Source organism: Stegodyphus dumicola, chromosome 4 (assembly GCF_044657685.1).
Source record: "Stegodyphus dumicola isolate Sdum_Otavi_A_Nest chromosome 4, ASM4465768v1".
NCBI classification, from domain to species: Eukaryota; Metazoa; Arthropoda; class Arachnida; order Araneae; family Eresidae; genus Stegodyphus; species Stegodyphus dumicola.
The window spans coordinates 218,836,083-218,848,993 of record NC_140771.1 but is presented as its reverse complement, the minus strand read 5'-3'; the positions used below and the strand labels follow the sequence as shown (position 1 = coordinate 218,848,993).

At 31.8% G+C, this 12,911-nt stretch overlaps 1 protein-coding gene across 2 annotated transcripts in view; it reads right to left on the bottom strand.

The window, feature by feature from the left end:
• LOC118181643 (cathepsin L-like) overlaps positions 1–5,179 on the bottom strand; it is a 28,858-nt gene extending 23,679 nt beyond the window's left edge. Inside the window, exons 1-4 of one of the 2 annotated variants that reach the window (XR_015040885.1) lie at positions 4,935–5,179; positions 2,542–2,646; positions 2,255–2,350; positions 498–594 (exon numbers count right to left, since the gene is read on the bottom strand). Coding sequence is in view for 1 of the 2 variants with exons in the window: in XM_035350808.2 (XP_035206699.1) it covers positions 498–594; positions 2,255–2,350; positions 2,542–2,646; positions 4,935–5,120 (484 nt within the window). In the remaining variant the exon portion in view is untranslated. The remainder of the gene's footprint in view (positions 1–497; positions 595–2,254; positions 2,351–2,541; positions 2,647–4,934) is intronic. The other variant, XM_035350808.2, reaches the window with a different exon arrangement.
• Between the last annotated feature and the right edge of the window lie 7,732 nt (positions 5,180–12,911).

The window sequence follows — 12,911 nt, the reverse complement described above, 5'->3', positions numbered from 1 at the left end:
ATCATTTTTAAGACAGAAGAGAAACACGCGAAACATAAAATTAGGGAAAGCAACGACATTGTGTTTGGTATAGATTTTAGGCAAGCCTTTATTGATTTCAAGGGCAAACAGGTACAGGTCTCTCTTCATCAGAACCTGTACCTGTTTGCCCTTGAAATCGATAGTTTTGACTAAAATCTATGCCAAACACAAGGATATTGCTTTGCCTAATTTAACCCTATGAGTGGCAGAGGATTTTAGATCCGTCGAGAAAACAGGTAGTTAAACAGCATTTATTAATTGAGTTTGTATAATTACTTATTTTAGTCCATACTTTCATAAACTTACATTCATTAAGATGATATTTACATTTTTAAACAAAGAAAGTAAAATATCTTAAATTAAAAGCAAATATATGCCAAGTAGCAAAACTTCTGATGACTGGATAAAGCTGGTTACAATGCTCAGAGGGTTAAGTCATATTCAAGTTTCATTTATAGAGAATCAGTCATACATACCAGCATCATCTTTATATGCTTTGTTATGTCTTGCAATAAAATCCTGAAAGAGCAATTCCTCAGCATAATCATGATGAGCATTTTTAACATGTGATGGCTAAAGGAAAAAACAAAATAAAATAAATACTTCATGATTTGCTTTGCAGGACTTAAAAATATATATAAACTTGGCTCTACTCTTATATGCGCCCTAATTTCACCAAATGTGGTGATATGTGTTCTGCGCTGGTTTTGGGCACAATTGAGTGTTTTATGGCAACCCTGTTGACGTTTAAAAATCTTTTGCTGGAGTTGTTTAATTGCTCATTAGTTCGTGCCGTGGGTGTTTTGAAATGTATGTTGCAATGATAGACGCAGTGGCAAGATTTCAGTCGCATATTTTAGATTGTGTGGAAAGTAAATTTAGTATTAAAAGGTACGATGTTGGAGTTGTTAACGAATCTTTTGTTCACGGATGTGTTTATGAGGATTGAAGTGTATTTTTGAAATTTCTGCGGAACTTTTAAAACAGAGTCCGAAATGCAGAGCTACTTAAGAACTCAGACGAAGAAGGGCATTTCTGATAGTTCTTGTATGGATTTGCAGTCAAATGGTTGCTGGTAAAGTTTGTAGCTGTCAGCAGAGTTTAAGATTTGCATTGTGGTATTTGTGTAGTATGTTAACTTTGGAGCAAGTTTTTATCCTTACTTTCAAAATTTTGAATCTCAGAAAGACATGTGATATAGCAAAACCGTGGCACTTTTGTTCAGAGACGTTGTGTGACTGGTGAAATTTTATTCAGGAATGTGTTATGGTAAGTGCATTTTATTTTACTGTTTTATTTTGTAGATTGTTATGTTCATTGTTTTTTTTAGTATGAATTTCTGTTGTTATTGTTGTTTTTTGAATTGTTTGTAATTTAGTTTAGTTTATTTGGTTGATTTATGTGCAATGCCTAGATTGTGCAATTCGTAGATGTTTTAAGTTTAAACAGAATGCTGTGTACATGGTATTCTTTGAAATTTATTGTTGTTATGCTAATTTATTGAAGTGAGGAGTGCGTAGTTCGTAGAGATTCCTTCGCTGCCTAGAATGTGTGATTTGTAGATGTTTTTCTAAGTTAAAACGTATCGCTGTATACATGGATTCTTGTCAAATATTTTTGGTTAGAAACTTTACGTTTTTGCTATCTAAATTTTTTGCTTTTCTTTCGGGTTTTTAGCTTAAATTGTGTCCTCAAAACGTGGTTTTTGCATGAGTGAAAACCACATTTTTGGAGAAATTTTAGGCTTAAAATTTGAAATGTAGATAAAATATTTAGGTAGTAATATGGCGGCATGGAGATTCTTGCCAAAAATGCTTGGCGAGAAATTTGCCGACCTGAGGGCGCATATAAGAGTAGTTCCATAAACTTATTTTATTTTCATATTGATTTCAATTAAATAAGATAACTGGTGCATTTCAAGAAAAAATCCGTGTCTCTCTTTGCTAAAAGTAAATTTCTCTGGCAATCCAACAAAAGTTTGTAGTAACAATCCCTTAAAATCCCCAGAGTCTTTTTATTTGAAATCAACATTGAAATAATATTAAATTTAGCACTTTATGAAAACTGTGGCCTATTTCTTAATTGTATGATAATAAGGCTGTGAGAGTATTACACACATAAAATTTAAAAACATGCAGCAAATTTTTAAAAAATGCACAGTTCTCTTGCCAGAAGTAAATTTTCAATACAATACAGAATTTAAAATATTTATCAAAAACAAATATATACATACACTTTTTTTCTTATCAGGAACACATTCAAAATGTAATACTTGATGTTCACCCTTCAAGTTTCGATAAACTTTAATTTCACACTTTTTGTAGGAGTTCTATAAAGGAAAAAATTAATCAGTATAAAAGAAGTACACATATAATAAAGCATAAAGTATAATTTGAAATCACATAAGAATTTTTTGAATAAATTATTCATGTCTGCTCATTTAATTAAATAAATTAGCACATGAATACAGAAAGTAAATTTTAAAATTTAATTAAATGAAATGTTGAAAACTTAACTAACCTCTTGAATGTCACATTTGTCAATGTTGTCATATTCTACTTCAGATTTTTTACAAGATGTATATCCAAGGGTTACCTTAAGTTTATAATTAACTCCAGCAACTATCTATAAAAGAATATTGCTAATGTACATTAGCAAAAGAACATGGAAACAGTAAAAATATAAAATGTAACAAATATCTCACTAATTGCTCCAAACTTCAAAAGTATCAAATTAATAATCAAAATTCATAACTTATAAAAATTATTTTCAATTTGTAATATTATATTACATTCAACTCAAGACATGCAATTTAAAACAGTTTAGAAGGAATGTTTAAGGGTTCAAGATGATTTCAAATTAACTATTTTATTTAAGTAATTAACCTGTGTTATAAGCTGTTCAGGACCGTGATCATGATTCTCGCTTCGTGGGCCAAGATATCCTATAAGTGATCAGCCTTTCTGAGTCTTCAAGCCTATGATGGCTGGTGCGATTTCAAATTGGAATATTTTATTCAAGTTTTAAACAACACTAAACGGTGGTTGAAAACTTACATTTTTTAATGTTTTTTCACAGAGCTTTGACCTTTAATATGCCCTTCAGTTCCAATTTTTATTTATTTGTTGTTCTTGTTTTTGTTTTGTTGGATCAGGGAAATATGAACATGTAAACAATTGCACAAAGGGCTGTGTTACATTGTGTGCTGGGTTTTTGTTTATATTTTGATAGGGGACTGAAGAAGACAATCTACAGTATAAAAAAAAAATTCCACAATCTGCAGTATGCAAAAAAAATTCCTTAATAAAAATGCAAGTTAAATAACTACGAATGTAACACTTGCAATGTAGGGCTTGTCCCGAACATTTTGAAATATATAATAAGCTTCAAAATTTTTAAATATGATTTAGTAATTTTTTTACATTTATCTTATATTTTGTTATATTCAACTTTTTAGCATTTTACATATTTTGAATATTTATGAGCAAATATATATATATATATATATATATATTTTTTTTTTTTTTTTTTTTTTTTTTTTTATGTACTGTTGGAACAAAAATGCCCAAGTCAATTTTTGTATTCATTAAAAAAACTGCTAAACTAGCACAAGACAATTTAGGTTAAAATAACATGTCAAATAATGATTATTGGAAAAGTAAAATAACAAGAATCATCGTCATATTTGTAAATTTTGCAGGACTAGTTTTGATGGTTTACCTACAGAACCATCCTCCTCAGCTGCTTAAGTGCAAATGAAACTAGACCTGCAAAATTTACAAATATAATGCTGCTTCTTGTTGTTTGACTTCTCTAATAGCACAAGGTAGATAACTAGGCACTAATATGACTTTATAAATATGAATAATTCATTCATTATATTTATGAAATTTATTTGGACATAACATGTAGTTTTAATAGCAATTTGTTCAATTTTTAAAGTGTCCATTTTCTTTCCTCAATAGTGTTACATGCACCTGTATTTTCAAACTTTATCATTTTTAAGTATATTCGCTGTATAACACATACCCCTTTTTTACAAAGAAAGCTGAAAGATATATGTACAGTGCTCTTATCTTTTGAGGTCATTCATTTGAAGATTTTTCATAGACTTTCAAACAGTAATATACTGAACTGCCAAATGTTAAGGAGAACAATATGAGTGTGAGGGAAATGATTGAGGAAGTAAATAATTCTGCAAAAAAAAGGTACCCATTCCCTGTGCGCATATGCTTTCTGAGTCCACTGGCCTAGAGGAGTGCTTCTTTCTCCTGTCCCTGATCTTGAATGGAATAATAAGCTTAATTTCAACTAAAGTAAAAATTTAAAGGAAATACAGATACTAGCCAAGTAACAGAAGGTAAAATAAAAAAAAAAAAAACTTCACCATTATTAAAAATTTATCATGTAATCTCCAACTACCTTAACCAAATTCAAATCATTTTAAGAAAAAACTGCATTTCTGGACAATATATACATTTCTCCTATTTGTTTTTTATTTTTTTTATTAAAATATGTGTACATAAAATTTTCTTGATATATTTGAAATGCTACTAGTTTCTTCTAATTAATAACAGAATTGACAAGTCGTCATATTTCCTATAACATACTAATTATATATTCAAAACAATGAATTTATTGTATACAAGAATATATTAGAAAGTATCCCTTTATAGGTATGTGCAATAGTTAAAATTTAATAGCCCCCGATTTAATACAGCATATATAATGGTTTCTTACACAAAAACTATGGTAATGTATAACAATGAATAACTTTTATATGCAGTCTCACTTTTTAATGCTGCATTTATGCAATGAATTACATAGATAGAGCATTAAAAAGTGAGGTTACATATAAATGCCGTATATTTATGTAATATTTTATGCTGAATATTTTATATTTTAATGCTTACCTGCCTCTCCACTTTATGAACATGAACTAATTTGGAATGATAGGGTGAATTGGTACGCATTGAAATTGATTTAGCTGCGAAGTTTGCTGCGTTAATTGCCCCAACATCGTTCTTTGAGATTTCTTGCCACTGGCCAGAAGCATAAACACATGCTACAAGAGCAAATAAACATATTACGAACTTCATATTGAAAGCGTATTCAACTCGACTTGTCCGGTAAAGAAAACTAATCTCAACCTTTGTTTATATACATTGCTGACAGTTTTCATTACATGTACAGCGCCCTCTAGTGTGGTATTATGAAATGAATATCAACTGATAGAGGCAATGATAAAAGTCTTTGTGCATAGATAGATAGAATAATGAAATAAATTTCATAAATCGCATTTATTTTGTAATCACAGTACAATTTTTAAAACAGTTCACACAATCAGTATTTCAAATACAATTAAAGATCCAAAGGTTAAATGTTTGATCTGAATTATAAACGGAGAAAGAGATAAAGGTTTAGCTTGTGTAATAGCTGTATCTTAAAGATTACATTGGTGATAAGTCAGTTTCGATAAGAAACATTCATCTTGAGTCCAGCTCTCCATCATGTGAGTGAAATGGATCCCGATCAGGGCTTAATTTCTAAAATTAGAAGTGCCGGAGCCCTATAGAAGACCGTCAAGAAAAGGGAACAAGACTAAATAAATAAATAAATAAAATCACTAATCAAATCATTAATAATTAAATAATTAATTATTAAAACAATTAAATAATCAATGATTAAAGCAATTAAAATTAAAATTTAACAAAATGTAAAGAGATAAATTAAAACTTAACAAATGATTTTTTTTATAATTTTGTTACTAAAAATAAAATTTTTCAGATCAAATATCTAACCAAAAGTTTGTTCAGTTACATAAAAGAAGTGCCAGAACCTTCTTATTTTGGGCTCCGGTGCTCTCCAGCTAGAATTAGGATTTATCCCTAAAACTAATAAGAAGTACCGGAACCAGGCTCCGGTGGGCTCCGGATCCCGATGAACAGTATAAACATTTGTCAAAATAAACATTGTAGATCAAGTCGTTTTGAGAAGCTGACGAAATAGACAAGAGTTTTCAGGTCTGCATTTTTCGAAAGAAGTTCAGTGATTAAGTAGAAAACCCTAAAAATTTATCAACAATCCAAAAATCGAAAAAAAATTAATGCTTTTTTAAACCAGCTTACTTTACTAAAGTGATAAACAAGAAAGTGGAGGTATAATTTTTCAAGAAACTGAAATAAATTCTAAGCCGCGCGATTCATAACAACTGGTTTTTATTCCAACAAGATTTTATATGAAATAAAAGCAAAAGCAGTTAAAAACAAAAAATAAACAATTTATTTAAAAAGTAGCTTTATATATTAGATCTCGGTTAGCAGTTTACGAAGAAATATGAAACTCTAAACAGAGAGGTCAGTATTAGATGAACAGTTCGAGTATATTTTGTTAGTTTTACAAGCCTAATAATTGTATTTATTGCACATATTTTAGTAAGAGCTTACTGCACGAGAAAATTTGAACCGTTTGTGACGAAATATGAATATATTATAAAACAAAAATTCATTCTCTTCAGGAAGAGGAATTTTATGAGTTGTAGGCAGTCAGTACCGATCCTAGACCATCGGCTGCCCACGTGCAAATTAAAATTGGCCTCCTTTTTTTTTACAGAAATGTAATATGTTTGATAATCATTTCGCCGCCCTGAAATTTGGCCGTCCTAGTGCTGTGTATTGTCCTGCGCCCGCTAGGATCGGATGTGCCCAGTTATGAGCTGGAGGCTCGTGGGACCTGTGGGAGTCTTTTGTTAATTTGTTTTTCGTTTGGTGAAAGAAAGCAAATGGCTAACCAGCCATAGAAGAGTGCCGCCCTGTTAAGTATAGTGGTTAGCGATGTTGGCTGCTGTATCGTTGGGTTGAGTTCAAATCTTTGAAAAGGCAAGGATATTTGTAAGTATATACTGTCTGTGCAGCACGGGGACATGTAAAATAAGGGCAAGCAGAAAATCCTATCCAGTGCTTTGGAGATAAGGGGAGAAGGGAAGAATTTCGAGGGGCGTTATCCTTCAAAATTCGGGCGGAGCTGTACAGTTAGTGAAGTGAGACTATATGTGTACAAGCCTAAGTGAAATTCTAGTGTGTCGTCCACTTTTTTCCTGTTCTGGCTTGTACAGAATGAACGATGAATACAGTGGCGTATCGAGGGGGGCAAGGGGGAGCATGATTCCCCGGGCGCTGCTCGTAGAGGGGCGCCAAATGGTCTCCAAACAAGATTTTTCGGAAAATTTCAGTTTTTATTTTGATCGATTTCTGGCAAATATATTTAAAATTAATAAGTATTGTAATATAATTAATTATTTATTTTCTTGATTTGCCTGATAAAATGTGTAATAAAATGTTTGCAGTACATCAACCAAAACGTTCTTTCTGACCACTTTATTTCTCCAAAGTAGAGATATATTTGTATTTTTTTAACGAAATGCACGTATATATCCCTTTTTTTATTTTAAAACGATAACACGACCTTGTTCCGAATTTCTCAAACATATCCACTTTCCAAAATCCGATTCCATAATCTGGAAGACATTTTGGGAAAATCCTAACACTTCCGCTACTCTTCTGTAAACGACTTTGACGCCGCGTTTGACTCTTCTGTAAACGACTGATGGCCTTCCTGGCTACCGATTCAACTAAGTCATCTTGCTGAGACATCGTATATTCACTGCTACGAAGCATTCAACGCATGTCAGTTGTTTTTAATCTCTTATTACAAAAGAAATACTGCAGGTCGCTCCTTACTCCTTATCTAAAACGCATAGTTTTCAACGTCACAGACTAAATTTGCATATTCCCAACTTTGTAAACGTTATAATTTTTCTTTTTAATCTCTTCTATTTCCTTTTGTTCAAAAAGGTTATCGATTATATGGTTATTTCATACCGAACCCACAATATCCCCTAATTGTTTTGAGCAGTGAGTGTGACTGCATGGCGTCACTCCGCAGTAGAAAAGAAACGGAACCTAAAACTTCGCTACAGATCTATAGAGAAAATGTTTTTCCAAACCTAAGAGTCGCACTTCAAATACTACTTACTATTTCATTATCCCGTGTAGCCGCAACATTTTTCTGTAGCTAGGGGGGACTTCGCTTCCAGCGGGGCTCTTTTCTCTAGGAATCCTCTCATTTAAACCAGTGGTACCAGAATCTCGCTTTTCAGAAAAGTCCCGTCTAGCAGGGGCTGTAGCCATCGGCGATCGCTGTATAAAATTAAGTTTCGTCGGCAGTAATGTGATTCAACTGCGCATCCAATTGAATGAACCATAACGATGGGTCTCGGCGACAAAAAGGCAGTGGCTTAGCTGCCACTCGCGCCAATTGCGAAGCAGCATCGTTGTCAACCACTTTAGATCAATCAAATATGCACAATAATAATATATATAGAAAAATAATCAATATTTATATAGTGACACAGTTTCTTGGTACTTGAAATCAGAGAAATTAGCGGCTCAAATGCAGCAGACGATACATATATCCGCTGAAATTATGACAGAAATATGTTGACTCACCGGAATGCGGCACAATGCTTGAAATGATAGATGAGATGTTTTACTTGCATCTCATCACACCGGATAACTTACTGCTGCTCAGAATTTTGACATATAAACTCCAATATTCGTGCAACATTGAAGGTTGCTATTCGTAATAAATACGGGTCACCAATTATGGTAGTACAATGTTCTGAGACAGATCCTTAAATAATTATAACAATTGAATAATAAATATTATTTTGTTTTTGGTTGCTATGGGTTACCAGACTGGCAGAGTTGAGTTGTAGTAGGCAAGTTGCCACATATCTATTTTCTATAATGTATATTAAACTTTCAATTGTTTAAAAACTGTACTTTTTAAAAACACTTATATAAATATGTAAAATAAATAACACATTTTTAACTAATTCTAGATCATCGTATGTCTGATTTTTCCGTCGACACAGATGCATTTCCGAATCCAAGGCTAGTGTAGTTAGGTAGTCACTATTCTTAAGTTATCCGACCTCGTACAAAAGACGATTTTCGGACAAAATTTCGATTTTTACTTGATTACATTATCTTAAAGAATACATCTTTAGCTATCAAATACAAGTTTTTGCTTGTTGATATATTAATTAGAACTGAAGTTATAAGCATTTTTCTGTAACGGAATAAACCGGAAGTTCCAATATTCTGGACCGGAAGTGAGCGTTTAAATAGACATACTTATTTAGAAACTTTATTTATCATCAAGATTTTGTAAATTATGAACCATCGTACTAAGTTTAGATATTTTGTAATACATTTTAAGAATCTGGCGGTAGTTTTTTCCCGTAATTTCGTATTTAGGTTTGGCGCAGAAAGTATTCGACGTTGAATGGATGTGTTACTGCTTTGTCGATTAGCGTTGACAGTCTTGATTTGAAAGCTATGTCACATTTTTGCATCATTTGCAACAAACTAAACAAAATGGAATGCAATCTTCAGCACGACATATAGTTCATAATATATATAGCGTAACATAATTATTCTGCAAATTATAAAGAAGCAGCTTCGGGTATGGAAGCAGTTGGTGTTTATTCGCTTTTTGAATGATCTTTTAAATTACGAAAGCTGAAGAACACGGAGTATTATGAGGATGGAGATTCTAAGGGGTTTTTAATTGTGAAAAATATATATGGTAAAGATTCGGTCAAGAAACTGGAATGCATTGGACATGTACAGAAAAGAGTTAGTAGTGCACTACGAAAAATAAAAAACTCCACTCCTGGATTGAAAGAGAAAGGTAAACTGATTGGTTCTTTCATTGATAAACTACAGAATAAGGGATTGCAATTAGAAGTAATGTTGGAAACTTAATTGAGATGCAGCAGGTTGTACTAGCTGCTTGTTCCATTGTAGCTCTTCTTCGAAGCCAATGCCCTCCTCAATCAACAAGTTGGTGCAACTATCAATGTGCGATTGCAGAAAAGAAAAAAATCAGCCCAAAACCTCTGGTATATCAACATATATTTTGAATTTAATTAAACCTACATATATGGAGTTGACTACATAAACCAGAGTTATTAAAAAAGTGCATACATGGCAAAACTCAAAATATCAAAGAACGTTTTAATGGCATTTTATTGCAAATTGTTCCTCGCGAACATTAATGATGGATTTATAGGTTTGCTTGAAGCATTTTCAAGGTTAGCTGTGTGTTCTGAATTTTACACTGAGCAGGGAATTCTAAAACTTGATAAAGTGCAAAATCATGACTCTTGGCGCCATTCCGCAAGTTTTACAAAAGCCCAAAGAAAAAAATTACGCTTTGTTCGAAAGAAAAAGCACAATGTTTCTGAAAATACAAACAAGGTGTCAATTAAAAAGGAAGGGGATTTTAATTATCAGGGATGCATTTTTCACTAAGAAATTGTTTTCTGAAAACTTTAAACTTGTTTTCTGAAAAATCTGTTTTTCAGTAAATATTGCCAATGGTAACAGCCATAACTCACAATTTTATGAATAAAACTAAATGATACTTTCTATGCATGTTTCATATAATCTGATGCATGCTCTGAAGCAGAAGATTTTAGAAATATTAATTAGAAGTTGAATTGTTACTTTTTATTCTTAGATTTTGGATGCAATAATAGGAAAATATGCAGTTAATACTATATATTTTGACATATCTCAAGAACATATGAATATTTCTTAATTATTTTGCTTCATTGCATACAAAATAAGTGTAAACATAAATACAAATTTAAAAAACTGTATATTTATGTATACATTGTTCACCGTGGTTGTTGCCGTAATGACAAAATTTAAGCAAAAATTATCCTCTTTTTCATTATTTTTCAAAATTAATATTACTTAGCATTAATTTTTAAGCTGTTTTCACTCATTAGTGTGTGCTTATCTTCAAATTAATACGTTTATGGTTAAAATAAAAACCATTTATTAAAAAATGGTACCCGAAAGAGGTCGGATACCTTAATATATTTTTGAGTATTTTATTGCAGATTCAGCATTTTATTATTATTTGCATTATTTTCTTATTACGAATATAGTCTATACATTATATTACTGAAAGTTTTTTTGTGGGGAAGGGGGCACCAAAAATGTATTTTGCCCCGGGCGCCAGTTATGCTTGCTACGCCACTGGATGAATAGTTAGAGTCCACTTAAGAGCTACATACCACAAATGCACACTTAATACTCCAGGTAGAAATACCTAAATGAAAAAAAGCCCAAAAAGAAAAACTAGAAAGTCCGAAATTTTACAAATAATTAATAAAATGATTAAATGGGAAGGATCAAATCAGGGTATCCTACTATTTTCGTTAAAACGAAACTTCACTTTTACTTCTTATAGCGCATCAAATTAAGTATACACAAAATTTCTAGCAGTATTAAATAATTTGCAATATAATATTAGTTATTCTCTGGCATGTCTATCTTGGAATCGGAATGCACATACCTATTCACCTTCTTAATCGCAGAAAAATCAACTGTTTTACCATAAACTTGCATGTTTTCTTGGAAAATGAAGAGACACAGTAACACGTTTTTTAGAAATCAAGTGATTCATGTTCGTGCAATATTTTAATACATTTAGAAACTTTCCATATATGTTATAACCTAGAAGAATTTTATCTAGAAGCTTCGAGAGCTTTGTATTAATTATACAAGAGCTATGAAAGTTATACAATGAATTTTTTCCAGAAACTATGGGAGCTATACTTCTAATAACTGGTGAAGTGTTTTTAGAAGTTTACTATAAATCCAAAATTCTAAATTTTTTTATATGGATCTCTTTGCATTTTTTGCATACATATGTTTTGTCAGAGCAGTGCCGAGAATGAGCAAAATAGACACTTACTTAATTAAGAAATAAGAGGAGGAGAAAAATTAAAATACAAGAAATTAACAATTAATGAGAAAAATTATAAACCGAAATATATAGGAGACGCAGTTCTCAGATTTGCGTTTGTTAATCAAGGAAGTTAATTTACGGAGTGCGCTAGGCTAGGCCTTTATCCACATCATCAGAGGTAAAAATAATTACATCAAATGAGGGGTTCATCTAATAAGGGAAAATTTTGAAGCCTAAATTATAAAAAATAAAAGCTTTTCAGATAATGCCTTCCACCTGAGAAAAAGGTAAAAACTCATAGAAGGTCTTTTTAATTCAATTTCGTGTCTAAAAAGGTGCCCCTTCGTTTAGCCACAAATGTTTTTTAAATTTTGGCGATGAAACCTAATTTCTGGTTACCATGATAGCTTTAACTTCCTGGCACCGATCTTGGCGTCAATAAAGAATCGTCAAAAAACAAGGGGCACCCAATTGTAAACTTTTACCAACAATTTTGATAGGGCAGTCCTCATTCATAAAATTTTGAAAAGAATAAAAAAAAGGTGCAATACATTTCCTTGATTCTTGATATCAACAGTAAAATAAAATCCTTAGAACAAGCAGTCCAGATGAAAGGAGAATTCGCAACCACTCGGGGGAGGGGCCCGTCAGGCAGGTTCTAAGAGAAGATCAGAATATACAGCTGATGGATGAGGAGAAATTTTGGAAAAAGTGAGACGTTTAAAAGCCAATCGAGCATTTAATTGATGCTGTGTGCAGTTTCAGCGGCATCATTGTTTTGTTGTATTATTATATTTTATGCATCTGGCATCACTATTATTTTCGTCATTCTAAAAGTTTTATGTAAACAATAAGACGCACGTAAGTTCTCTTTACCTTTTTTTTTTTTTTTTTTTTTGTTAATAAAGTCCAAAACTTCAATTAGCCATCACTTTGCTTGTTAATTTTATAACAGCGTTAAATTGAAATCTGTAATAATGGTTTAAAATATCTGATGTGACGCCATATGACTTCCTTCTGGGGCTTGTAGAGTTCCTCACTTTTATTCTACTAAATTAAAT